The sequence below is a fragment of the Anolis sagrei genome, chromosome 2 (assembly GCF_037176765.1).
Source record: "Anolis sagrei isolate rAnoSag1 chromosome 2, rAnoSag1.mat, whole genome shotgun sequence".
Lineage (NCBI taxonomy): Eukaryota > Metazoa > Chordata > Lepidosauria > Squamata > Dactyloidae > Anolis > Anolis sagrei.
The window spans coordinates 92,860,875-92,887,788 of NC_090022.1; the positions used below are offsets into that span (position 1 = coordinate 92,860,875).

Here is a 26,914-nt window from a genome sequence, read left to right on the forward strand (position 1 = left end):
ACTGTTTTAAAGGATATGTCCACCTCCGGGGCAGGGACTTGAAGCCAAGACTGCCTGCCAGCCCCAAATCGGGCCAGGACTGCTTATGGTCACGCCGTGGTGCACTGGCAACTGCGAGGGGGCACCGCTGGCAATAGTTTCCCTTGCCCTTCGCTCGCTGCCTTTGTAGACTCCCGCCTTGGCCCCGCTTCTGTCTCTCTCTCGCTTGCTCGCGCCCGGGTTCCTCCTCCTCCTCCTCCTCCTCCTCCCGCGGCGCGCGCGCTTCCCCGCCGGTGCCCACACAGGTGCCGGCGATTGGGCGGAATATGCAAATAGGCCCGTGACGTCACGCAGCAGCGGTCCAGACAGCAGAAATAGGGCAGGAATTCAGCAAAGCGGCATTGACACCTCTGCGCGCGCCTGGATTGCCGCCGAAGCCGCGTCGCTCTTTTGCAGGAGGAAGAAGGAGGAGGAGGAGGAGGAGGTGGTTCCTTTGGTCTCCTCCTCTCCTGTCCTCATCCCTCCCTCCCTCCCCGCCACCGCCAGCCTTTTCATGCCCCCCTTTCCCCGCACCCTTCCGGAGGCTCCCGTCCTCAAGGAGATTTCGGGGGAAAGAGAGCCTCCCAAAGTCCGACGTCTCCTCGGCCGGTTGCCGTTGCTGCGACGTGCTCCGCCTGCCGCGCTTGGGCTGCTCCAGGTAAGCCTTCCTTTCCTCCCTCCCTCCCTGATCTTAGGTAGACCAAGGGGGCCAGTGGGCAGAGGACCAAGCCCCGAGGGAGGCTTCCGTTCCCATTCCTTCCTCCTTCCTCCACCTCAGAAGTGAGCGAGTGCAACCCGGCTGCCCTCCTTCCCGTTTCTCCGCAGAGTCTTGGAGGAGTGAGCCAAGGCGCCAGAGTTTGCCCGCCGAGAACTTCGGAACCCCTTTGGCTCCGGGAGGCGGAGTGGATGGGCTTGCAGGCAGGGCAGAGCTCTCTTCCATCCCTGGCCACCCACGGCCCACCCTTTCGCCTTGGAAGGGAAGGAGCTTGCCCTCTCTCTTTCTCGCCAGGCAAAGGGGGAGAGATGCAAGGCTATGGCTGCTCCTGCTGCTGCTGCGGCTGTTGGAACGCTGCCTCTTTTGGCCCAAGACGCTGCCCAGGGCGCCTCTCTTCTGGGTTTTAGCTCTGCAACTTTGAATTGGACGCGACGCCTCCAGTGCAGCGATTGCAGTGGATTTGCGGTGATCCGAGCCAGGCTTAGGCCCCTGGGAGCCGGAGGGAGAAGTCTCCCAAAGATCCCGGCCCTTCCCTTGCCTGCCCCGCGCTGCCCTTCCTTCCTGGAGCCCATGGAGTTGGGAGCAATGCCTTCCTGAGCCTGACCTCTTCCATGTCCTTTAGTGGCAGGATGGGCAGTGCATCCACACTGCAGAACAGGCATGGGCCAAATTGGGCCCTCTAGATGTCTTGGGCTTCAACTCCCACCATTCCTAACAGCCTCAGGCCCTCTCCTTTTCCTCCTCAGCCGCTTAAGTGAGGAAGGGGTCTGAGGCTGTTAGGAATGGTGGGAGCTGAAGTCCAAAACACCTGGAGGGCCCCAATTTGCCCATGCCTGTTGTAGAAGAAATGCAACTTGACCCCACTCAATTCTATGGAGTCCTGGGATTTGTTGTTGGCAGGGAAAGTTGATGGTCTTGTAAAACTACAACTCCTAAGATTACATAGTATGTGTCCCTGTACAGTGTGTGAGAAGGAAGATGCAGACTCCATGGTTAAATCTTCAGATCACATCGCACTAGGGAATGAACCCACTTTAAATCCGGTTTCTGCCTCCTGTAGAATTTTGGGGTTTGTAGTTTAGGGAGGAGCCTTTAACAGCCTCACTAAACTACAAACCCTGCAATTATGCAGAAGGAAGAAACTGGGTTCAAAGTGGATTCATCCTCTAGTGTGATGAAGTAAGGGTCTTACCTGCTTCCAAAATGACTGTGTGTGCCTTGTGCCTGCTTGCCACACAGCCTGTCCAGGGCCTTATAGTATGGTGTGCATGTGTAATAAAACTTAGTATTATGTAGGAACAGTCCTATTGGCTGAAAAGAGGCAAAATTAATGGAGATATGTGTTGTGGATAAATAGTACCCAGTAATGGTGGGAAGATTCCAGAATAGTAGAAACACCTCACAACTTCTGAGGATGCCTGCCATAGATAGGGTGAAATGTTAGGAGAGAATGCTTCTGGAACAGGGCCACACAGCCCAGAAAACTCACAGCAACCCAGTATAAACATAGTTTCCTCCCACCATCACTGTATTCACACTGCTCCTCCATAGTCTCATGTAAGTTGTGCAACAGCTCTTGGAAGCTAAGGATGGCATGGCCAGCCTGCAATCCTATATTTATGTGGGGTTTACTCTGAACTAGAGATGTTTAGGATTGTGCTGCAATCATAACTCAAAGGTATGGAGCCCTGTTAAATATCTTCTAGGAAGTTTAGTTGTGTTGTGTGTTATGGGCATGGTGTATGCTCTTAAAGTAAGGCCACATGTATGTAGTAAACAACCAACAACTTCTAATTTGATGTACCTTTCACCATATGATTTTTTGTAACTCCTCCTTCCTAATTATTATAGAAACTATTGACATGAAAGCAATATGTCTTTTGAAGAACCAACTAGTACTTTATGTGCTTATGAATAAGTATCTATAATAAACAGCTTTACTTTCCTTCATTTGAAACATGCAAAGCTTAGACAAATGAGAAATGTTATGTGTTAAAAATGGAACAGTGTTAGCCTTAAGAACTTCTCTAAATCACATCTATGACAGTAAAAAACCACGTTGAAAACAATCACCAAAATATTATAGTAGGTATCTATTTTTGAATTTAGAGTGTGCTGTCATTTTTGTCACAAGCATTGTATTGAATTTGAATGATTCAAAAGCAGGAAGTCACAAAAATCCAACCCTATCACAGTATTCAAAACTAGTGATGTGCCATCAATGGGGAAAACAGAAGATTTTTCAGAGATTCTTGCATTCATTCATTGTAATGTTTACATACACAGAAGTTCCCAGTAACTTCCAAGCACAAGCTATATTCTTATGTTCTAACTAAAGAGGGCAGAATGTACATTCTCCTTGCATGTTAGGATGCCAAAAGGATAGACTCCAGAATTATTTCAGGAAATGTTCTTCAGAAATATCTTGAAGGGTAGCAGAGGAAAGTTTTTTTATGTGCTATTCAGTCCTTTTAACCCCAGGTCACATTTTCATTTTGCTTATGTTGAAATCATAGCAGTTTTACTATCTTGGGTCTTCACTACTTTGGCTTGTTCCTGTCTTTTTAGCAAATCTTCACTTTGATGCATTTTCATTTAGCTTTTTGGGAACTATGGAAAACATGTTGGTAGTTTGGCAGAAATAGTTCTATTGCCTGCCAACAAGGAGCTGTCCATGAGCTATGGTTCTGAAATCCTACCTTAGATTTGTAGTTTCCCCTCTTTTCCTTGTGTTGCCCCTAGATGTCGCCTCTGCTGCTACTCTAAATTTAAATTCTTTAAAAAGAACATTTTTGGTAAATAGCTTTTTTCTCAAAATTCAGCAGGGCAGACAATTATCTTCCCTTGTTGTCATGTCCTAACTATATTGCTTTTCCCGTTCAATTGGTTTTCTGTGAGTTCTGTATCTTCTTAAAGTTTTTTCTGTTATATGTACCTCTATGAATTTCAGTAAAAGAAAATGAAAATATTTATTTTCAGATGAGTAGCATTTCTAGATTTTAATATATGGAGCATACTTAAAAATGGGTTCATGTGTTTAACCAATCCTTCAGATTTGTGTGTTTTTCATTTGAAGCTGTAGTTGGTTCAAACTAAACTTATGTCCTTATAAGGATAAATCAATATTGCTTTGAGGTGTCATGTTGAAAATGTCATCTCATAATTTGTTGTTGGGTTGTATGGTCTTTTTTTTGTGGTTACAAGAAAAAAAAACCTTTATTAGCATATCTTTTCCCAATAGGTAAATATAAGCAGCTGAGATAAATTGAATTCACAGTACAAATATATTTTGATTTTTGGAAAAGAGATCAAAAGTATCCTTGCACCAAAATGACACAAAGGGTAATTGCCCCACACCCAACAATATAATTATTGTAGAATTGTCTGCAAAATTATTGTCATGTCCTAACTTCAGAGGGCAGGGTGTCCAAAGAAAAGATATGTAATAGGAGACAGATTTTACAGTATCTCAATGAAAGACTGTATTGAGCTTTAAATGTAAGCATCCACATTTTAAATTGGGCCTAGAAAATGTTATTTTGAATTAGACTGAAAACAGAGGTTGCTGTGAAATCCTCAAAGGCAACTCCATTTGGAAAAAAAAATACAGTACTCTAACCTAAAGATAACCAAGGGAGTATATAACTAGTCAGGCTATTTTTCCTAGGTAGAGTTGCCACTGTGTTAGTTGGTGAGAATTACTCTGTATCATTGAAGCCACTTAAGGCACAGAACCAAACAGAACTTTTAGACTCTGAAATTGATACTACAGGAACAGTGAAAGTCCTTCTGGTACCTTTTTTTCTACTGCGCTTTTGTTTACGTCAATGATGGGAGATTTTAAGCCACTACAAAAAGGACCATACCCTTGCAGAGCATTGCCACTTTTATATTCATAAAAACTTTCAAATGGCTCATGTTTTTGTTTTCTGTTCCATGTCATGAGTGAAAAGTACCTTTTTTCTATTTTTGTTATAATCACTTGGGCTTTCTAGTCTACTGACCTTATGGTCCCTAAAGCTGGAAAAATCCATAACATTTTAGTGTTCATATTTTCTACTACTTTGACTTCTTTCTTCCCCAGTCACTTACACAAAAACTAATTATTCCAGTAGTACACAATGATTTTCTATCTATTTCAAATCATGAGATTTTCCAAGCAAAGCCTTATCACAATGTACATTCCCTTTGATATTAGCCAGAAAACGTTCTAAACGGATACAGCTGTATGTTTAATTGCTTGAACTTTCAAAGTCAAGCTACTCAGGTTTTTTCCATGTCTCAATTTTTGATCATATATCAATTTCCAAGCAGATAAATTGCTATAGCTCCCACAGTATAATATATCTGGATGCATCTACATGGAATATAGTTATATAAAGTTTTGCTACAGTTTGTATGAATTTTTTATACCATGAACAAAAGTTAAAAGAAGCTTTTTCTGCCTCAAGGTCATTCTGATAATAAAGAATGACAAGGTAGAGAGATAGGAATAATGCTAATGTTTTGATGTTGGAGCCAGATTTTTAAATTTGAAATATATGCTTCACTTCCATGAAACCAAGTTTTTCTTAATTTTATTCACCTGTTTTATAATGATGGATGTGCTGAAAGCAGTATACGGAGGGTTCATATGTTCCTGTTTGTAATTACTACAAGATTACAACTAAGAAGACTGGGGAAATCATTTGTTCAAAAGCATTGAATGCTTGGGGATGTGTTAATTCAAGTGTTCTGAAGTCATCTGTAGTCTAATATTCATCTGTTTTTGTGACATAACCAGAGTAGTGGAGGACTTTGGTAGGATATGTGCACAACCCTTTAAGGACGACTTCTGCAGATATCTCTAAAATGTTTGAGTCTCATTGACACTGTATATTACAGTTATGCCACCGATTTCTCCATATAACAAAGCAAATGACCTCTCTGCAAGAACGGAGTTCTCCTGTTTCTTCTTGGAGCGAAATGGGGCACCCCAAAGCTATTTGCCTGGATACATCTGGAAATCCAGACATTAAAAATAATCAGAAAAGATACCAACCAACATGACTTTAGGAGTAAAATGACAAGGTATTTGATGAAGAGGATGAAGATGGGAGCTGAGCTTTCCTCACTGCCAGTTTTGTGCTAGTTAGAGCAAGTCTTACCAGCTTTCTCCAATTATAGTACTCATGGGGAGACATTGTGTGAGATTACTGAAGTAATACAATCATTTAGTTCCTCCTGATTCATTCTGAGTTAGTTACAGGTAGTGAAAGAACTGTGATGAGGGGGAACATTTGTTTGCTGTCACTTTGCACAAACAACTTTTAGGTACAGAGTACTGAGCAATGGCAGACTTAATGAAAACATTTGCCTTCCATGTTCTATGCCCTCTAAGATGAAATAGAAAATAAGCACATGAATCAGACTCCAATGTGTACGTGACAATTTTATTGTGTATTCCTAGAGAATAGTTGTACACTCATGAAATAAACTAGCCAGATTATTATCTTCCTCATTTTCTTTTCTTTCTATTATTCCACCCCTCACCTCCATCATGTGGGTTTTTTTCAACAGGTACTGAGATTTAATTTACGTTAGGTCAATATCATTTGAAGTTGATGTGAAAACTGACTGATTAATTGATTTGAATTATATCCCAACTTTCTCCTATGTCTGAAATGAAAAGCAGCCAAGAAACCCATAATAAATTATATATATTAAAATATAAATTTGATTGGTCTTACTGTTAAAATGTAGATTAAATTAAAACAGTTTAAAACTTCTTAATAATGAAAGAAAAATATTAAAACACCATCTTATTCATTTTAAACCCACCTATCATCATACTGTCCATTGCTGATGCCATGCTTGAATTGAGGATTTTTGCAACTACGCTTGCAATGACTTCAATACTCTGGCTGGAGCCACTGAGAATGTCCTTTTTTGCATTATCACCACATGTCTTTCTGAAGATGGCAGAACTGAAAGGAGGAATTGTCCTTCAAATATCAAATGTAGGCAGGCTCTTATGAGAGAATAAGATCTATTAGGGAGTCCGAAGTCATATAACTATTTAACTGGGAATGGGAGTGGCAGGGGTATTTTTTAAACTAACATTTTTATTTTAAAAAATCAGTACCTAGTTATAATTTGAGACAGATATTGTGATAGAGGCAACATCCCATGTTTTATGACATTCAACTTTTAAGAAATCCTTTGTCTCAAAGCCTGTCAAAAATGTAACACATTAGACATGGTTCCATTTAAGCATTTCATTCTTCAAAACCTTTAGCAATAATGTGAAATTGTACAGATTGACTAGAATGTTATGTATGATTTCTAGAATGTTATGTACCAGCAAGCATGATAGCTTGCTGGTAAGGATAGTATAGTGTTGTGCAGTTCATTTTTCTGGAATTATCAGTATTTTATAAGGAGCCTCCGGTGGCGCAAAGGGTTTAACCCTTGTGCTGGTAGGACTGAAGCCTGACAGGTTGGAGGTTTGAATCTGGGGAGAGTGCAGATGAGCTCCTTCTGTTAGCTCCAGCTCCCCATGCAGGGACACGAGAGAAGCCTCCCACAAGGGTGGCCAATTCTCTCACACCAGAAGTGACGTGCAGTTTCTCAAGTCACTCCTGACACACAAAAAAGTACTTCAGAAATGTTTTGGACAGTAAAATAATTGTCTAAAAAGCCATACGGCATCAGGGGAAAACTGAAACTACATGTCCTGCTTCATAGCTTTTATGTCAAACTGTTGTTAGCATAATGTTCTTGCCTAATGTTTCATCCATGTTCTAGTTTTCTCTTTCACCGCAACTAGTACTTTGTCTTTGTTTTGTGGTTCCTAATCTGGAAGATGTCTTTTTTTGTCATTATTTTTATTGAAAGTAATTTGTCTCCAGAAGATTGGAGAATGAGAGAACTAATAAAGTCACAACAGATTTACAGCAAAAGTGTGGGAACAATATGTGAAAGAAAAGTAGGAAGGGGTGAGGATAAAAACCCCCCCCAAGAGTGTAGAAGTTGTAGGTTACTTCCAGGTTGCTTCAGATTATGTTAACAACTCTTCTTTAGTTGTATATTCCATCAGATTGCCGTCTGGCTTCTCTCTAGATATTAGCCTTTGATACTTTGTTATATCTGGAAGATGTCTTGATCATGTTTCAAACTGGAGTTTCTGCCTTCAAACTTTTTTATGCAGTTGCATTTATAGTGTTGTTCTTGTTGTGCCTTTATTTCTGACTTATGACAATTCTAAGGCCATGTCAGGGGTTTTCTTGGCATGATATCATGGAGTTTTATTGGCAGGATTTGATCAGAAGACCTTTGCCTCAGAGACTGAGAGAGCTTGATTTGCCCAAGATCACCTGGGAGATGGAGTTCAATGGCTGAGCAGGTATTCAAACCCTGGTCTCCAGTGTCTTAGTCCAACACACATACCCTGGTGGTGTTGGCCTCTTCAAATTAAAACAGACTGTATGGATGAAGAAGAATTAAGGGGAAAAGGCAGGTATCAGTACACTATAGACATTCACTTCTGGGACTGAGATGTGTTGCTCATGAAATGTTTGCAACCAGAGTGGAACATCCACTCTGAAGTTTGATTTTATAGAGTTATAACATTCACATCGATTTCACAATTCATTTTATAGTGGTGATGGCTCATCCTACTGGATATAGAAATCCAATAGAGAAGTTTGGGAATATTGATTGCTAGTTTTAGGATACTAGCTCTCCTCTTTTATGTTAAAACGTGCATTCATGCAATTATGATTGATTATTGGGAGTATGTACAACATGTATTTGATGGATTTTGGAGGGCATAAGGGAATCTAGTATGCCATTCCAATTTAATTTGTATAACACATGCTATTTTCTGTACAACAGCCACTAAAACATCTACAGCACATGAGATCGGATTTCTGGCTTGGAAAATAAAGTTGGCTGAATATTTAAAACACTTGCATTATTGTTAATCTCTCCTCTGATGCCACATCAGTTTTTAAGTCTTCTTTATATGTACACAGATTTTTTTTTTTAAAAAAAAACTGCACTGAGCCACTACCATGGGGTTAATTCATCATAATTCTTTAAAAATCGGATTTTGGTGACATTTGGCAGTGGAAGAAAATTGATAAAGAATATAGGAGAATATGGTTTCAAAAGTACAATTCATTATTTTTGGAAATGTGCAAATAAAGGCAGCCTAATAAAGTAGGTAAGTGTTACCACACTGGTATTGCTTGGAACTGAATGGAATCAATAGTAGTGTGCTGTGCTTAGATAAAGCAACAGTTTGTCGCTTCTTACTTCACAGCTCAATTTATTACCCAGTTTTAAACTTGGCAGACAATTCTACCCATGCATTCTGGATGCATGGGGAGTGTGAACTTTTTATCCATCTCTGTTTTAACATTCACAATCTGCCTTGAGTATCAGGGCTGGAAAACAGTTGGGCTATGAATAACATTACCACAGGCAGGCCCTCCCAAGACTGTCACATTGCCCATGTGGAAAAGAATAGGTTCTTACCATACAGCCTGGCAGGAGAGTAATTAGGGTTTCCAGTCAGGAAGAAAAACATGTGCAGAAAATGTCCTTTTCAAATTTTTATTCTTCACATGAATAGAACAATGACAGATGGGGACAAGGAGCTTCTTACCCACCACAATTAGTCTGAATGTCTGAATTGAACTTCACTGTATGGTAAGGGCAATTCCAAAATTCAAGAGAAAATAGTATAAATAAAATTACAGAGTGCAAATCTGATATCCATAATATGCTTCTCATGCAGGTAGCCAAAAATGAAATTTTATTTTCGGAAGCATTACAAATAAGATACATTTTCTTGCAAGTATGTCACCTATTGACGTAAGGTGACACCTTGAATTTCATATGGTGTTATCAGGCAGCGAATACTCAGAGGTGGTTTTCTATTGGCTTTCTTTTTTAAAAGGTTGTTTTAAGAATAAAAGTTGCTCAAAAGAAAGTGGAGCAAAATAGAAAAATGCATTTGTGGATATTGGCTTTCTATTAAATATAGCATATAGCATTGGATATTCTCTCCATTCTAAATACCAGTCAAGTCAGTTCCTCCTTAGCTTCGAAGATTAGGTGGTTCTGATGTTTTCATGGTTTTAGGCTGCATAGTTTCTTAACTGACTAAACACTTGGTGCGTCAGTGTTATCATACTAGAAATAGAAGAAAGTAATTTTCTTTTGTAAGGGAAATTTCCTGTAGAAACAAACAACTGGATGCCCAGAACAGCAATACACTGTAAGGAATTAAAATCTGTCTACAGTTAGAGACAGATCATACAACTTTTAGCAGGAAAGTTTTTTTAAGAACCTCCAGGGAAATCTGAAGTCCAATAGCTATGTTGTGATTTATACACACACAAGATCTTTTTTTAAAATGATCTTTTTAATAGGCAACAGCAACTGCAGTGTCTGCAGCTTTAAACAATTCTTCCTCTGTGCATGAGGCAGGGCATTGTGAGCAAGGATACAGATATGGATTGTTTGGTCTGCTCCACAATTGCACAAGGTGAAGAGTTCTTTTAGGGAGTGCCATTTTGCCAGGTTGTCTTTTGATTTGTCACCTCCGCTTCTGAGTCTGTTCAGGGACTTCCAAGTTGCCCATTCTTGGTTTGCTCCTGGAGGAAGACCCTCATATGGGGCCATCCAGCTGGAATTGCCTGATTTTACTGCCCACAGGGATATTTTTGCTGTTGCTGGAGGAAAATTTAGAGAAGTGGTGGTTCTCATGAAAGTTTTCCTTGATTTAAGCCTTCTGGGAGGAGGCTGATAGCCGTATAGTGGGTGGCTTTCACGGTGCTCAACTTTTTTTCTTTCACAATTGGCAGCAATTTCCAGAGGAAAGATAGTGAAAGGCTGGAACATGTTGCATGGAGGGTGACCAAAATTGTGAAAGGTCTAGAAACTATGTCCTATGGGGAAAAAACTTAGCTGGATATGTTTAGCCTGGAGAAAAGAAAGCTGAGTCTCCTTCTATGGACAATTTTAAACACAGGCTGGATTACCATCTACTGGGAGTGTTTTGCTTGTGTCTGCATGCAGAGGATTGGATTAGATGACTCTTGTTGCCTGCTTCAATTCTGTTTTTATTTATGTTTTCTTTGATTCCATGTCTTATCATAGGGAATGGGATTCACTTGTGGGTATCCTAGTACAGCACCTCACTTCCCACATTATATAATTACTATATTTGAAAGCAAAATTACATGGATGTTAGCTAAGAATAGCCATGGTTCACTAATAGAACACATTTTTGCATACAAGATCCTCTTGATAAAGTCCTCCAAATCTCCTGTTGGAAATGGCAGAGAACTAATAATCTGGCCCTAGAGATTAATCACAAGAAAATGATGACATGTCCCCAAGGACAAAAGAGGACACAAATTTGTATAAATTGTAGGTGCCAATTTATGTACAGATACACAACAAGAAATTATTATAACTGAAATAGGATTACAATACATCTAGCCTCAGTGCAGAAGGTTTTTAATCAAGTTACCTTCCTGATATTTCTGCTGTTTGGTTGCTAACTCTGGATATTCAAGACCCTGGCTTTTCCTGCTTATGTCCATTTTTAAATCAGAGTACCCCTGGGAACTCTTTACAGAAGCCCGTTTTCTTATTAAATGGATCCTCTGTTTGAAGGGCTTCCCAGTAATAGTTTGATTTAAAACAATGGACCATAATGGAGAACATGTAGCTACAGTACTTTATTCTTCCCTTTACCCTGTAGGTGCTGTGCTATGTACATGAATCACAATTTTGAGATTTGTAGATAACATCCTCTGGCTTTGAGGATGTTTACATATCCTGAAATATATTTCAAAATTAAGAAGCAGACTAATGTCAATATTGTTGCAATCAGACTCAAATATTTAGGATCATGCCATCTGTGTTTCTATTAATTATCTTTTATTGCATTTGGAATTGGGTCAAGTTTCTGCCATATTACTCAGATATACAAAAGTTACAACTCTTAAAAACAATTTAACCTAAGATGTGGCACTCATAAATATGCATAGGTTTGATTGCATTTAACCTCTGTAATTTAAATCAAACTATATTAAATCCCACTTCATTCCAATTTCATCACCAACTTGGTAATTGCTTCATAGTAAAATTTATTTCAGATAGGGGATGCACTCTAGTCAAAGGTATGATGAGGCTCTCATGATTTTACTTGTTGAAAATAGTAAATGAAGTGAAATCAGGAAAAGGTATACTCCAGTCTTCACAGAAAAGTGTTCTCTGGTGTGTTCTGCACTTCTAAGCAAGGTATGGCATCTTTTTAAAAACTGATCAAGCTAGTCAATAAGTACTAAGCATATTTAATTGATGGGAAAATGCATCAAGTCTTTAGTGGAACTTCTAAGTATTAATAATATTACTAGTGCTTCAAAATAAGTAGCTTAGCTAACTTGCTGAGTTGTTAAATAATTGGAATTCTCGAGTGATTATATATAATTAAACCCCCCCCCCCCCCACGTTTGAATTCATTTGGTTGGGTGCTTCTTACCACATAAAAGAGGAAGGCTTGCTGCCTCAGTCGAAGTAATATTGAGGAGATGTGTTATATGAGTCCACTGTTAGGTAAACTTTCCTTGTTCTTTCCTTGTGAAGGCAAAAGAGAGTGTTGTTTAATCATTCAGTCACTTCTGACTCTTGACCTCATGGACCAGCCCACACCAGAGCCCCTTGTCGGCCATTGCCACCCGCAGCTCCTTCAAGATCAAGCCAGTCACTTCAAGGATAACATCCATCCATCTTGTCCTTTTTCCTCCCATTTTCACCAGGATCCTTATTTTCTCCAAGCTTTTCTGTCTTCTCATTTTGTGGCCAAAGTACTTCACTTTTGCCTCTAATATCCTTCCCTCCAGTGAACATTTGGGCATTATTTCCTGGAGTATGGACTGGTTTGATTTTCTTGTGGTCCAAAGTACTCTCAGAAATTTCCTCCAACACCATAGTTCAAAAGCATCTATCTTCTATAAGGTGCTAAACCATTCTCTTTTTACAATTGTTCAATTAAATTAAGATCTGAATTAAGGTATATACTGTTCCCTGAAGGGGGGTGGGTGGGGGTGGGGGGAGGAGGGGTGTAAAAGTGTAAGACACAAGGGTAAGGTGAAGGGGAGACAGATAAGAGCATTAGGAAAATATAATGTGATATGTGATATGTGGTATGCGATATGTATTTAGAATGTAATTTTGCAACTGAATTTCTAATAACGAGCGGGTGTGATGGTATTATATTTGTGTCGGAAAAATCTAAAATAAATATTTTTTAAAAAATCTATCTTCCTTCGCTCAGCCTTCCTTATGGTACAATTCTCACATCTATAGGTTACTACAGAGTTGTTCATTCGTTCAGTCATCTCCGACTCTTCGTGACCTCATGGACCAGCCCACGCCAGAGCTCCCTGTCGGCCGTCACCACCCCCAGCTCCTTCAAGGTCAGTCCAGTCACTTCAAGGATGCCATCCATCCATCTTTCCCTTGGTCGGCCCCTCTTCCTTTTTCCTTCCACTTTCCCTAGCATAATTGTCTTCTCTAGGCTTTCCTGTCTCCTCATGATACAGAGTACGAAGGAGAAAATAGATTTTTTTTTTTTACACTTAGGCTAGATTTTTCAAAAGAAGAATAACAGAATAATTGGGGAAAAAAAGGAATCCTTGGACAGAATGGGGGAGTAATTTGTTTGCTTAGCGGCAGATCAAGGTCATTAGGGAGCCTGTGCCATTTCAGAATGGCAGGACATTTAGGCCTTCATAGATGAAGAGAAAGTATTTGCATTATTTGCATGGGAAGTAGAGGAGAAATGCATGTGTCTTTAGTACAATCTCCTCTACTGAGTATATCTTGAACTAATTTCTATACAGGCAGTCCCCGAGTTACAAACATCTGACTTACAAACAACTCATAGTTAAGAACAAGGGAAAGACAACAGGAAGAGAGAGAAATCTACCCCTAGGAAGGGAAATTCAGTACTGAAAGAGTTATCATGGGGAAAAGGTGTCTTCAGTGAAACTTGATCACCTATCATTATTTCCACAACGAGCCAATTTTTTCAAAATCCAATTATCACAGGAACAGCAAGAGAGGTGGAATCTTCTGAACAGGGAAACAGACAGCCAACATACAAAACCAAAACAGAACAGGGTTGTTAACCCTTCCTTATGCTATCCAAAAATAGAAAAATATATGGTATATATTTGGTTGGTACTTAAAAATGTACCTGTTCTGACTTGCATACAAATTTAACTTAAGAACAAACTCACATAACCTATCTTGTTTGTAACTTGGGGACAGCCTATGTACCATAGACCAGTGGTTCCCAACCTTTTTTTGACCAGGGACAACTCCACCAGGGACCGCTTGACTAGGGACCACTTTGAGCAGGAACCACATTCCAACATAGTACCAAAAGGGTTATGATCGGTTTTGGTCAACTTTAGATTCAGTTTGGTTATTGGGGTGCTGATTCAGAAAATTGCATTGGATAGACCACATCAGCTCTAGTTTATGATGCAGAACATATGGCTTCCAGCAGTCACCATCTGCTTGCCCTCAGAAAATCACATTTAATAAGTCTTGGCACTATAAGAGGGTTTTGTGAGACTAATAATAATAATATAATGAACTTTATTTATACCCTGCTACCATCTCCCCAAGGGGACTCGGGGCGGCTTACATGGGGCCAAGTCCTGCAATACAGTAAACAATATACAACTGAACACAGCAAAATAAAATAAAATACAAACCCATTTTAGACACATCAACAATATGAAATCACACATTTAAAACAATGAAATTGATCACATTGGGCAAGCCAATTTGAATGGATTAAAAATTTAAAAACACTGGGGGGACAGCAATGTAATGTGTCTAGAGAGGGGATCCAAGAGGTAGGGTAGGATGTGATTGCACTTGCAGGAGAGTAAAGTGCCACCGAGGGCCATTTTACAGAGGTAGGTTATGTCAGGGTATTATTGCTCATACATTCATTGAAGGCACACTGGAACAGCCACCTCCTGAAGATTGCCAGGGTGGGGGCTTGTCTAATATCTCTGGGAAGTGAGTTCCAGAGTCGGGGGGGGGGGCACCACCAAGAAGGCCCTCTCCCTTGTCCCCGCAAGTCATGTTTGCGATGGAGGCAGGAGTGAGAGAAGGGCCTCTCCGGAAGATCAAAGAGATCGTGTAGGTTTATAAACAGAAATGTGGTCATGCAGGTAGGCGGGTCCCAAACCATTCAGGGCTTTGTAGGTAAGAACCTGCACCTTGAATTGGGACTGGAAAATGAACGGCTGCCAATGGAGCTCCTTGAACAGGGGGGTTGACCGCTCCCTGTAATTCGCTCCTGCTAGTAATCTGGCGCCCACCCGTTGGATCAGCTGAAATTAACCAGCCGTCTTCAAGGGCAGCCCCACGTAGAGCACATTGCAATAGTCCAATCTGGAGGTAACTACGGCATGGACCAGCACAGCCAGATCCGACTTCACAAGGTACGGTGGCAGCTGGTGCATGAGTTTCAATTGTGCAAAGGCCCTCCCAGCCACTGCTGATGCCTGCGCTTCAAGCGTTAGTGAAGAGTCTAGGAGGACACCTAAGCTGTGGACCTGTGACTTCAGGGGGAGTGCAACCCCGTCAAGCACAGGTTGCCACCCTATACCCCCAATCTGGCTTATGATCGACCACAGCTCAGTGCTTGAAGCACCAGCTGCTGAGTCCTTGGGGATCTACCCCACCTCGGGAGGGTGGAGGAGCTCCGCAACAACTCATCAGTCTTATTGTAATGGTGTAGTAACAGTGAGGCCATAGACCATATTTTGGTTCTTGTGGACCACTGGTGGTCCATGGACCACAGGTTGGGAACCACTGCCATAGATAGTGAGATGTGTGAATGCAGAATCCATGGATGTATAATATTATAAATAAAGCAAAATAGAATATACAGTATATTCAGCAGTAATATAAAATATTAATATTAATTGCAGTGAATCTCTTTGTAAATTTAATGCTACACACTTGGTTAATTGTCTCTATTCCTCCCCATTTCTTTCATCCTTGTCTAGTCTTTCTCTTTCTGTCTCTCCTCACCGTTCACATTGTGCTTTTTACTCTTTCCTTTCTTCTTCCTTTCCCCCACTTTCCTTCAATTATAGTAATAAAGATCAAAGTTAGATAGATGCAGAGAATAGCGTGCTAATTAAATATCAGATCATTCAAACTGCAGATGCAATCAATTGAATTTGTAATTCTTGGCTCATGCGTATAAAACATGTGGGCTTTGATTGACCTATACAGACCATGTTTTTATTGTGAGTGGGGAGGGATAAAGTGATTAAGCTGTGTAGAGAATGTTCTGCCTATGATAAGATACTCTCAAACTATTTCTGCTTAAGAACCTTTCTGATCTTTGATTCACTGCCTGACCATTGTACCTATATACTTAGTGCTGTACTTATGGTGAATCAGTGTGCTCCAACTAAAAAACACAATTCCTTATTAACCTATAGCAAACAAAATATTTGAAGATTGAGTGAAGTGTACACATTGATACAGGTGGAAAGAAAAAAGATGCAGATGAGTGACAAAACTAGTTAAAGAAATTGTGAGATGGGATATTATGCTTTAGGACAAACCTTTCTAGCCTGAATATAACCATATGCGTTGGAGTCCTGTCATTCTCTGGCAACAGTTAAGGCCTTGGCAGTACATCTAAGGGGAAAGTTCTTGATTGCAGTAAATGAAATTTCAAAAGAGAAAAACAGAACCTTTGATGGACTTGTAAGCAAAAAGTGTCCTGATGCTAAACATGACAACTGCCATGCCATTTCATGGACTACCCTAAGCTAATGTTTTGAATGTCAGGGTAATTAATGATAGCCAATTAAACTATTTCAATTATTAATATTGGCAGGAGTAAATAAGTGTTCCAAATTCTAATGTTTAATGTTACTAAATTCATTTTGAAACCTAGTATTCCAAGCTCTCTGCATCACAAAATCTTGAAAGTAAGTACTTAATATTATTTATTTATTTATTTCAAATATTTGTACCCTGTCCTTCTTAACCCCCAAGGGGAGATTCAGGGTGGCTTACAATCGGCAGCAATTCGATGCCAACATATATACCATACCAATATAACACAGATTCAACATTAATTAAAACATTAAATTATATAATAGCCATTTAAAACAGTTGAAACATTATTTCAATAACAATATAACTGCATCCAAGTTCAATTGAGAGACCCAGTCCAAAACCTGTACATTATCAATTCAAATATAACATTTGGCCTGCTGCCCAAATGCCTGGTCCCAAAACCATATCTTGAGCTTTTTTCCTGAAGGAAAGGAGAGATGGAGCTGATCTGATTTTACATTCCTTGGTTCCATTCTCCACAATTCATTAGCAGGATTGTTGCAAGGATATTTTACTGTTAATTGCGAATACCACAAGTGACATAGAACAAAATATCTCGTAATACCAGCACATGCACAGACATCTATGGACACAGAAAGCAAATAAGTATTTAATATTCAACCCAATCGAAGTATAGAATGTTCTCCTGAAGCCTATGAGAGTTCAAAATTTTGTGATTTAACACCATGATCATAGTAAGCATGCTTTTGGCATCTAGGTCCAAATTCGCTTTGATAACTTAAATTGATTGAAAAGTTGATAAATTATCATTCAGTCAATTTTGTTGTTATGTTGCATATGCTTACCTGGGGAAAAAAATCCCACCAAAATTAGTGTGAGTTACTTCTGAATAGTTATAGTTACCTAGGCTTGCACATCAATCTGACACTGATGTTTATTCTTTTAGGCTGTAACTGTGCCCATGTGAAAGTTTGCATGCCTATAGAGAAAGATGGAGTGGGGGAGAGAGAAAATGGTGCATTACTTGACACTTCAATGTGCATAAATAATGACAGTTATCAAAACTCAGCCAAACCATTTGCAGTACTGAGTTTCCTCATTGTTGCCTACTATTTGACTTTGGTAGTTATAAGAGCCGAGGATTATAGTCCTCAAATTGCAAATAAAATTGTTCTATTTGCTGTAATGATATTGAATGATATAAAATATAGTCTAAAATTGTACTTCAGCACAATAGTAGCTTACTTGATAATGGAATTGTATTTGTAACTTATTGATATAAATGTTCTACCTTATTTAAGTATTATTTATAATTCAATTGCCTTCTTTTTGTGGGTGTATAATTAGAATTTTGAAAAACTGTTTTTTCTTATTTTGTATGCAGCTTATGTGTTCAAATTTACTGAAAATTTGTTCCTGATGGTTAGGAAAATAACAACAATGGTAATATGAGTTAAATGGGTAAAATTACATCTGCTATAAATAGGTAAGGCTCTGAAATAGAAACCTGAACTCATCTGTGTAGATAAAACCATAAGATGTGCCTATATAAAGCTTTCAATAAATGGAAATAAATATTGTTTTCACCATGTTTTCTTAGTGAATATATTGCCCATGTGTTGGCCAGGTGACCTAAAAGTCAACTTTCCATTTAATTAGTAATTCTTGGTTATTTCCCTGCCTTTGATTGTGACTAGTGTTTTCAACCTGACTACCAGGTCCATTCTCCAAAAAAACCTGAAATATATATATATTTAAATTATTTAGAGAGGAATCAGGTATTTAATTACACGGTGTCCTATGAGCCTGTCAAATTTGCAAGTGTACTTGGTGTATTCCTTCATGTTATACGTATGTAAGGAGAAAAATCGGACTTAGCACTCAACACCTATCTAGCTGCTGTGTGCAGTCCAGTACTTGCAGATGCATAGCTGAAAGAAAAACTCATAAGCAAGTGATGTAGAATGAGTTCTTGTCTCCCTGCGAAGTCACATTCATGTTGTATAAGGAAAAACAGGTGAGAGCGGCAAGTATAGTTGCCCCCTTCCCAATTGCTGAAAATATTTAACAAGATTTGGAAATTCAGATTTTCTAGGATTCCCATAATACTTCATTGTCTTGAAGGAGGAAATGGGATGTGAAGATTTCATGAAGTTGATACATGATAGATGACTGCCATTGTCTTTACATCCTTATTTCAGTGTAAGCCTCACTGATTCAAGTTTGTATAATGATAGCACTGTTCAAATCTTTTAGACACTATCTGGTAAAGATGGGTAAACATTCATCTATTAGTTTTTATTGCATTTTATTGCTATGGGCCATTCTGCAAACAAATAAAATACCTATTCACACGTAAGGTGCTCTGTCTAGTGCAGTGGTTCTCAACCTGTGACTCCCCAGATGTTTTGGCCTTCAACTCCCAGAAATCCTAACAGCTGGTAAACTGGCTGGGATTTCTGGGAGTTGTGAGCCAAAACACCTGGGGACCACAGGTTGAGAACCACTGGTCTAGTAGGTATCACTAGGTGATGCTTTTGTGATCCCGTGCTAGTGCTTAGTACAACCACAGGAATACCTGTTTGTCTATCTCATAATTTGGTTTCTAATTAATTAACATTATTATTGCTTATGCCTATACCCTATACCTTATATTTAAGAATAAGCTGTGACTTGCAATAAATGCATTTTTAAAATATTAGAAAGGAAAAATAAAATGCGGTCTAAAATATTATACTATATGATCATTTGAAACAAGTTTGAACTATTAAAACTGGATAAACTCATTACACTCCAAAGGGTTTAATAAACTCATGTGGTAATAAATCTGCATTTTTAACAGTATAGCAGGATACAGGTGTTTCTTCGTTCTTCCAGCTGCTGTTCTTTCATGTTACACATATGTAGGGAGAATAACTGGGTTTAGCACTCAAGTCTTCTAGCTTGACAGGCTGAAAACATATTAGCTTAATCCTGCTAATAGTTACTACATGGCTTAGAAAGTGTCTGCGAAGCTTGATGAGCAGAAATAACAAGGAATCACACCATTTTGAATGACTGTAATGAAACAAAGCAAGAAATTGTTCTCATCGCTCAAATGATTAAGCCCTAAAAATGACACCAGAAAAGAAAACCTGGTTTATGAAACAGAATGAATATCTGTCCATCAAATTGGCAGTACAAATAGGCACACCACTCTTCGTTTCTACCAAATAAAACTGTAAGTTCTTTCTTATACAAATATACACGCTCAAATCCTGTAAAACTGCTTTCTGCACAACTATCCCTGGAATAAGAGAAGCCAGATCTAGGGTGCTGTATTGAAATTAGATTCATAGTAATGCATGCTTGGATAGTCATTTCAAATATTTATGTGTTACCTTTCTATCTGATAAGGTAGCTGACCATAAGGGAAAATAAATATATAAAATATTATTTGCAAAATCAGTGGTGTTTTGTGAAGATTCTTGAGGGGATGATGTGGAGAAAATATCCACTTTCTTAGGCCTTAGATGTTGCTGTTGCACATGGTAGAGCTGCTCCGTCAGTCATTCTTCAAAAACTGAGAAATCATATGATGGATAAACCAGGCCCTTTGACCTACCTCTAGCATGTTTCCATTAGCATTTGTTTGGTTTCATCTGTTTCTGGGCGGAGTGCTGCTGTATTATATAGGTTGAGTATCTCTCATTCGAAGTTTTCCCCCAGATTTTTTGTTAGAATACCTATATTGCATATACATAGTGATGGGGGAGGAGGTTAGATACACATCCAATGCCTGCTGAATTTCTCCTTAACAAGGAGAAATTCACTGTTAGAAATTTGATGAGGGGAAAAGGAGAGGACCCCAGGTCCTGCAATTCTGCTTCTTTATTTATTATTGATTTATTTAGGACATTTATATTCTGTCCTATCTCAACCTCCGCAGAGGGATGTTTAAATAAGATCCCTGTAAAGATCCCAGACATTACAGGGTCTTGTGTGAGCAGAGTCACAGTACTCATAATGCATTCTATGAATTGCACAGTTCCTCTGGCTGTCATTATCCTGTAGGCAAAACAGGATGCAAACAACCTGAATTTTTTTCACAGTGTAGTGAATGAATTTGTAGTCATTCTGATATATCTGGGGTATGCAGAGGCTTCTTATTGCACTTCAAAGGAAGTAGACAAGGGATGGCATGTTGAATCCCTTATGAATCCAGGGCCATGTGTCCAGACAGTCAAACCCACCCCAATGTGATAGCTGTTGCTCCTTGCTATCCCCAGAGATCCCTACAAGTGCCTGACCATTGCTGCTGCATCTTCTGAAATCATAACAGGACAACCACATCATAGGAAGGGTAGGGGTAGAGTGTGCCCCTCCTTGTTGGTTTTGTAGACAACCCATTCTGACATAAACAGATGTGATTGGATTTTCCAAGTACTTGCTAGGAGCTCCATGGCCAACAGGGAGCAGTAGCAGCAACATGGGGATGAGCACAGAGAAAGGGGATTTGGACAGCTGATTGGACTGAATTTAACCCGATTCAGTTGTTCATGGATATTTGGTGCATTCCCCCAATTTTGCTAAAAGCAGAGCAGAGGTTTGTTAAGGGCAAGAAACTCTAGATAATTACTGGAAGTTGCTTTGTGTCATGTAGACAGCCTGCACTAGATTTGAGGTGAATACACTTTTTTATTCATGTAGACAAGACATTAATTAGTGTACAAAAGCTTATGCTACCAACTTCATTTTTCCTTAGCCTCCAAGTTGCTACAAGAGTATTTTGCTTACTCATATGTGACACTAACACAGTCATGGTTTTGAATATCTAAGATATGTTATAGTCAACCAGCTAGTAATCTGACTTTTTCTACCAATTGGATTATCTGTTGAAAAATATCAGGATATTTAATAAAGATGGGGACACTTTGACAACAATGTAGTTAATGAAAGTTAGTTAGTCCTGTCCACACAGATCTTATTTATTTATTTATTTACTTACTTACTATATTTGTATACTGCCCTTCTCAGCCCTTAGGTGACTCAGGGCGGTTTACAGTGGCAATGATTCGATGCCCCAAAACACCATAAAACATTTAAAAACATTAACTCATAATATAAAACCATAACAAGAATACTAATTGTGAGCTTGGGCATGGAAATGATTCTCTAGTGACAGGTCTCAGATTTTAAGATGCTGGGCTGTGAAGGAGGTGATAAATGTTATAGAAATCATCATACAAATCCTCTTTGCTTGGACATGGTGCAAACTGTTTCTATAGATACCTATCTGAACAATTCATGAAATAGTGTTAAATATCAATATCAATATTAAATAGCTAATCAACAATGTGTGAAATTTTAATGTTGTGTTTGAATCAGTACACTTTGTATAAACCCTGATTTAAACCTATTTGCTTATTTCCCACAGATTTAACACAATGAAATCAAGAAGCTTCTGGCTATTCCTTCTATTACTTGAAGTTTTCCTGTTAGCCGCCTGGGGATGGATGGAATCAAACAGGAGCCGGCAACTGTATTCAGATGCTAGGAGGCTAACTCAAGAGGTACAGTAAAAACATTCTATTTCTTTAGCAAATGTATGAATTCAAAACATCATAATATATTTCCTGCAGTCTATATGAGAAACATGAGAATAGATCAGTGTTAGAGGAAACATTGGGGGAATTATTCCAGGGAATAAATTATAGTTCTAATATTTTGCTTTAAAAAAGACACCTTTTTTACTTGTACAAAGGGATAGGACAGGTAGAGATGTTGCCAAGACTGGACTGCAGGCTTCAAATAAAGTTAATTGATGCAAATCCAGCAAAATCTCTCAGGCACAACCTACACTGACCATATAATCCAGTTTCTGAATGCAGATTATCTGATTTGAACTGGATTATCTGAGTCTAGCCTGCCATATAATTGAATTTAAAACAGATAATCTGCATTGAGAAACTGGATTATATGGCAGTGTAGATGGGGCCTGAGAAGAGCTAGAATGTCGGAGTTTGTAACCTTTATTCAGCACTGGTCCTTTTAGAACCAAGATTGATTTTCTAGCCCTCCTTTCAGTCAACTGTGTAGATTCACAGATAGTTGCATCTGTCAAGTAGGAAAATAAGGTACCACCTTGTGTGGGAGGCTAAATTTAACTAATTTATGAGGCCATAAAGAAAGAGGACTCCGGGGAATGTGGAATGCAGAAGAACTTCATCGGTGCCGTTGATGGACGATGAAAAGCAGCAGCTCCCCTGGCGGCCAGAAAAAAAGTTAAATAGCCTCTGTTTTTTGTCTGTTAAACGTTATCAGTCAAACGGGCATTGAATGTTTGCTATATATGTGTTTACTGTAATCCGCCCTGAGTCCCCTGCGGGGTGAGAAGGGCAGAATTGGTAGGTTACATACCTGTGACCATCTTTCTTCGAGTGGTGCTCTGCGAATTCACACTTGTGGAGAGACTGCGCCTGCGCGGGCTCCAACGGAAACTTCTACATTTTAAAACTTTCAAGTTTTGGCGGTAACCCCGCCCAGCCCCAGCAGGGGATAAAAGGGCGCCCCGCGCACACCGATCCAATTCCTACGCCGCTACGGTAGCGAGAAATTGGAGGTTTGCATAGAGGGGAGGCCGGGCGGGTTAGTGTGAATTCGCAGAGCACCACTCGAAGAAAGATGGTCACAGGTATGTAACCTACCATTTTTCTTCGTGGTCTCTGCGAATGCACACTTGTGGAGACTAGCAAGCTCAGGTCCCGGAGGCGGGAGAAATGCAAACCGACTAGTCGAGTCAAGGGCCAAACAATTTTATTAAGTGCAAACAGTTACCAAACAAGAGATTGCAATCACTTCCGAAGAAGGGTACCGTGCATAAACTTATGGGAGTACATGATCCTCCCGGTCACGTGAGGGTGACCAATTAACAGTGAAAAACACTCAATAAATGAGGGCATTCTTGAACAATAAAAACTGTTTCATGACCCTTGAATTAAAACACATGGTGATTTCCGAAGACACTCATTGCAATGAGGGCACATTAAGTGGTTACACAAAAACAGTTTTGTTAACAAGTGCAAAACACATTAGCAAGGCAAAAAGGTGTCGATATCGACACAAACAGTACCCGTGGTGAGCCCCATTAGGCTGTAGTGCAAGGTTGCCTGTGCCTCAGGCAGTAAGGCATCGAGTGTAAAGGTGCAATTACATTCACTGGCACCGGTAAACAATTGAATTCAAGTAGAACATGGTAAATAACATTCACAACAATGTACGGTACCGAAGAAAGTCTCGGTATCGACCAGCACAAGAAAAAATCTTTTGGTCCTATGAAGGACACGATCCCAAAATCGCCCTCCCAAAGGCCATGTCAGGTGTACACCTGGTATTCAGTCTATAATGTGAGACAAATGTCTGAGGGTTCTTCCAAATGGCCGCCTTGCAAATAGCGTCCAGGGGAATTCCCTTAAGGAAGGCTGTCGAAGCCGCCATAGCCCTGGTTGACCGAGCCCGGACAACCAAAGGGGGTTGCTGTCGAGCAAGCTGGTAACAAAGCTCGATTGCCGAGGTGATCCAATGGGACAGGCGTTGCGCCGTGACTGGCAAGCCCAATTTCTCTCGGGCATACGCCACGAACAGTCTCTGAGTCCTTCGAGACCGAGCAGTTCTGTCCCTATAACAAAGCAAAGCCCTCCGCACATCGAGCATATGAAGTTTTTTCTCTCTCGGGGTGGAGGGGGACTGACACAACGAGGGAAGGACAATGTCTTCATTCACGTGAAAGGGGGACACAACTTTGGGAAGGAAGTTCACGTCAGTACGGAGGACTGCTCTGTCCTCATGGACAACAAAATATGGTTCGTCCACACGCAGTGCTGCAAGTTCCGAAGGCCTACGGGCCGAGGTGATAGCAACAAGAAATGCTACTTTCCACGACAAAAGTCGCAGGTCGATCGATGTCATCGGTTCGAAAGGTTCTTGTGCGAGTCGGGCCAGCACAAGGTCAAGGTCCCACCCCGGAGTCGGGGAGCGGACTGGGGGGTGTAGGTTGTTGAAACCCCGCAGAAAGGTCTTCACTGAGCTCTCCTTAAACAAGGAGGCCTCTCTTGTTCGTTGAAGCTGCCAAGAGATGGCTGCCAAGTGAGACTTGAGCGACGACAACGACAAGCCTCGTTCGGTAAGGTGTAGCAGGAACGAGAGGACTGACGGTATCGAAGACTGGTGGTCGTCAAGGCCCTTCTCGGAGAGGAAGGCCTGGAAGCGGTTGAGGCACGCCGAGTAGCACTTTTTGGTTGCTGGCTTGTGAGCTGCCTCCAGGATCGGGAGGACTTCTGGACACAGGGACCTCAGAACTGGATCCTCCACGCCGAAAGATGCAGAGAAGCGAGGTCGGGGTGGAGAAGTTGACCGTCTTCCCGGGAGAGTAGATCCTGCCGAAGTGGAAGGCATCTCATCCGTCCCTCGGATAGTTGGAGAAGGACCGAGAACCACGGTTGTCGTGGCCATTCTGGAGCAATCAAGATGCAGTTCGTTTGCGCCGACTGGATCCTCTCGATCACCCTCGGGATGAGCGGGAAGGGAGGGAAGAGGTAGAGCAGATGCCGCGACCAGTCTAGGAGGAACGCGTCCCCGAGACACCCCGGTACCGTGTTCGGAGCAAGCCGGGCACCGAACTGAGGAAGCTGAGCGTTTTGTGGCTACGCGAAGAGGTCTGCGGTCGGGAGGCCCCAATCCCTGAAGATCTTGGCCAACTCGCCGGGGTTCAACCTCCACTCGTGAGATGTTGCCTTGGTTCTGCTGAGTGCGTCGGCTTCGACGTTGACCTCTCCCGGGAGGTGCAAGGCTGTTATCGACACCGACCTGGCCACACACCAGTCCCAAAGTTCCAGCGACAGCTTGAGAAGTTTTCTCGAGCCCGTTCCTCCCTGCTTGTTCACATAGAACATTGCCACCATGTTGTCCATGAGGATCTGGACCGACTTCCCCGCGACCAGGAGAGCAAACGCCCTCAGGGCTTTGAAGATTGCCAGCAGTTCTAAGTAGTTTATGTGGCACTGCTTCTCCTGTGGAGACCAGAGATCGTGGACTGAGAGATCTCCTGTATGGCATCCCCATGCGAACATCGAAGCGTCTGTCGTTATTGTGACAGCCGGGGGTTCTGGGTGGAATGGAACGCCCCTGCAGACATGCTGGCGGTTCATCCACCAGTTTAGAGAGTCCTTTACCGACTTCGGTATCAGCAGGCGTTTCGTAGGACTGTCCCGCATGGGATTGAAGTGGTCCAAGAACCATCTCTGGAGGGGACGGAAGCGGAGCCTTGCCAATGGTGTCACCATCACCGTGGAGGCCATGTGCCCGAGGAGGATCTGTATCTGCTTCGCGGGGACCACTCGGGATCGACGAACTTTGAGCGCCTCGGCACGAAGAGCCCTGAACCTCTCCTCCGGAAGGAAGACTGTCTGGGAGAGAGAATCGAACATGGCGCCAATGAACTTTATGCAGGTGGTGGGCTCGAGATGGGACTTCTCCTCGTTCAGCCGGAGGCCGAGGTCCTCGAGGAGAGAAAGCGTCTTTGCCACTTGACGGCGCAGAAGGTCCGGGGAGCGTGCTGCCAACAACCAGTCGTCCAGGTATGGGAAAATGCGGATTTTTTCCCTCCTGAGGGCTGCCACGACCACCGACATGCATTTGGTGAAGGTTCTCGGTGCCGTCACGAGACCGAACGGGAGGACGTTGAAGACGTACATCTTTCCCGCTACCCTGAAGGCCAGGAAGCGCCTGTGATGCTTTCTGATGGAAAGATGAAAGTAAGCGTCTCGAAGATCGACGGACGCGAAGAAGTCCCCATGTCTGAGGAGCGGGAGAATGGACGATACCGTCACCATCCGAAACTTTTGAGGTTCGATGAAGGAGTTTAAGTCCCTGAGGTCGAGGATGGGGCGGAGGGAGCCGTCCGGCTTTGGGACAGTAAAGTATCTGGAGAAGAAGGCTCGATGGTTTTGAGAGTCCGGGAGAGGGGAAATTGCCCCCTTTAGAAGCAAGATCTCGACCTCCTTCAGAATGGCTGAGGACGGTTCGGTATCGACAATTTGTCCCGTTGGTGGGAGCTCTTCGAACTCCAATGCATAACCTTCGTCGACAATCTTTAAAACCCATGCATCTGAGGTGATATTTTCCCATGCAGGGAGAAAATTTGTCAGGTGATCCCCGAACGGTGTCGAGCCGGATGGAAGGAAGAGGGTGGGTACCATCGGGAGGGACATGGGAACAACATCTGTAACGAAA

At 41.3% G+C, this 26,914-nt stretch overlaps 1 protein-coding gene across 2 annotated transcripts in view; it reads left to right on the plus strand.

Moving 5' to 3' along the window:
- The first annotated feature begins 325 nt into the window (after nt 1-325).
- Nucleotides 326-26,914, plus strand: part of FSTL4 (follistatin like 4) — a 550,230-nt gene continuing 523,641 nt past the window's right edge. For both annotated transcript variants that reach the window (XM_060765261.2, XM_060765262.2), the window contains exons 1-2: nt 326-676; nt 22,062-22,197. In XM_060765261.2, the coding sequence (XP_060621244.2) occupies nt 22,072-22,197 (126 nt within the window). In that variant the 5' untranslated portion in view covers nt 326-676; nt 22,062-22,071. The remainder of the gene's footprint in view (nt 677-22,061; nt 22,198-26,914) is intronic.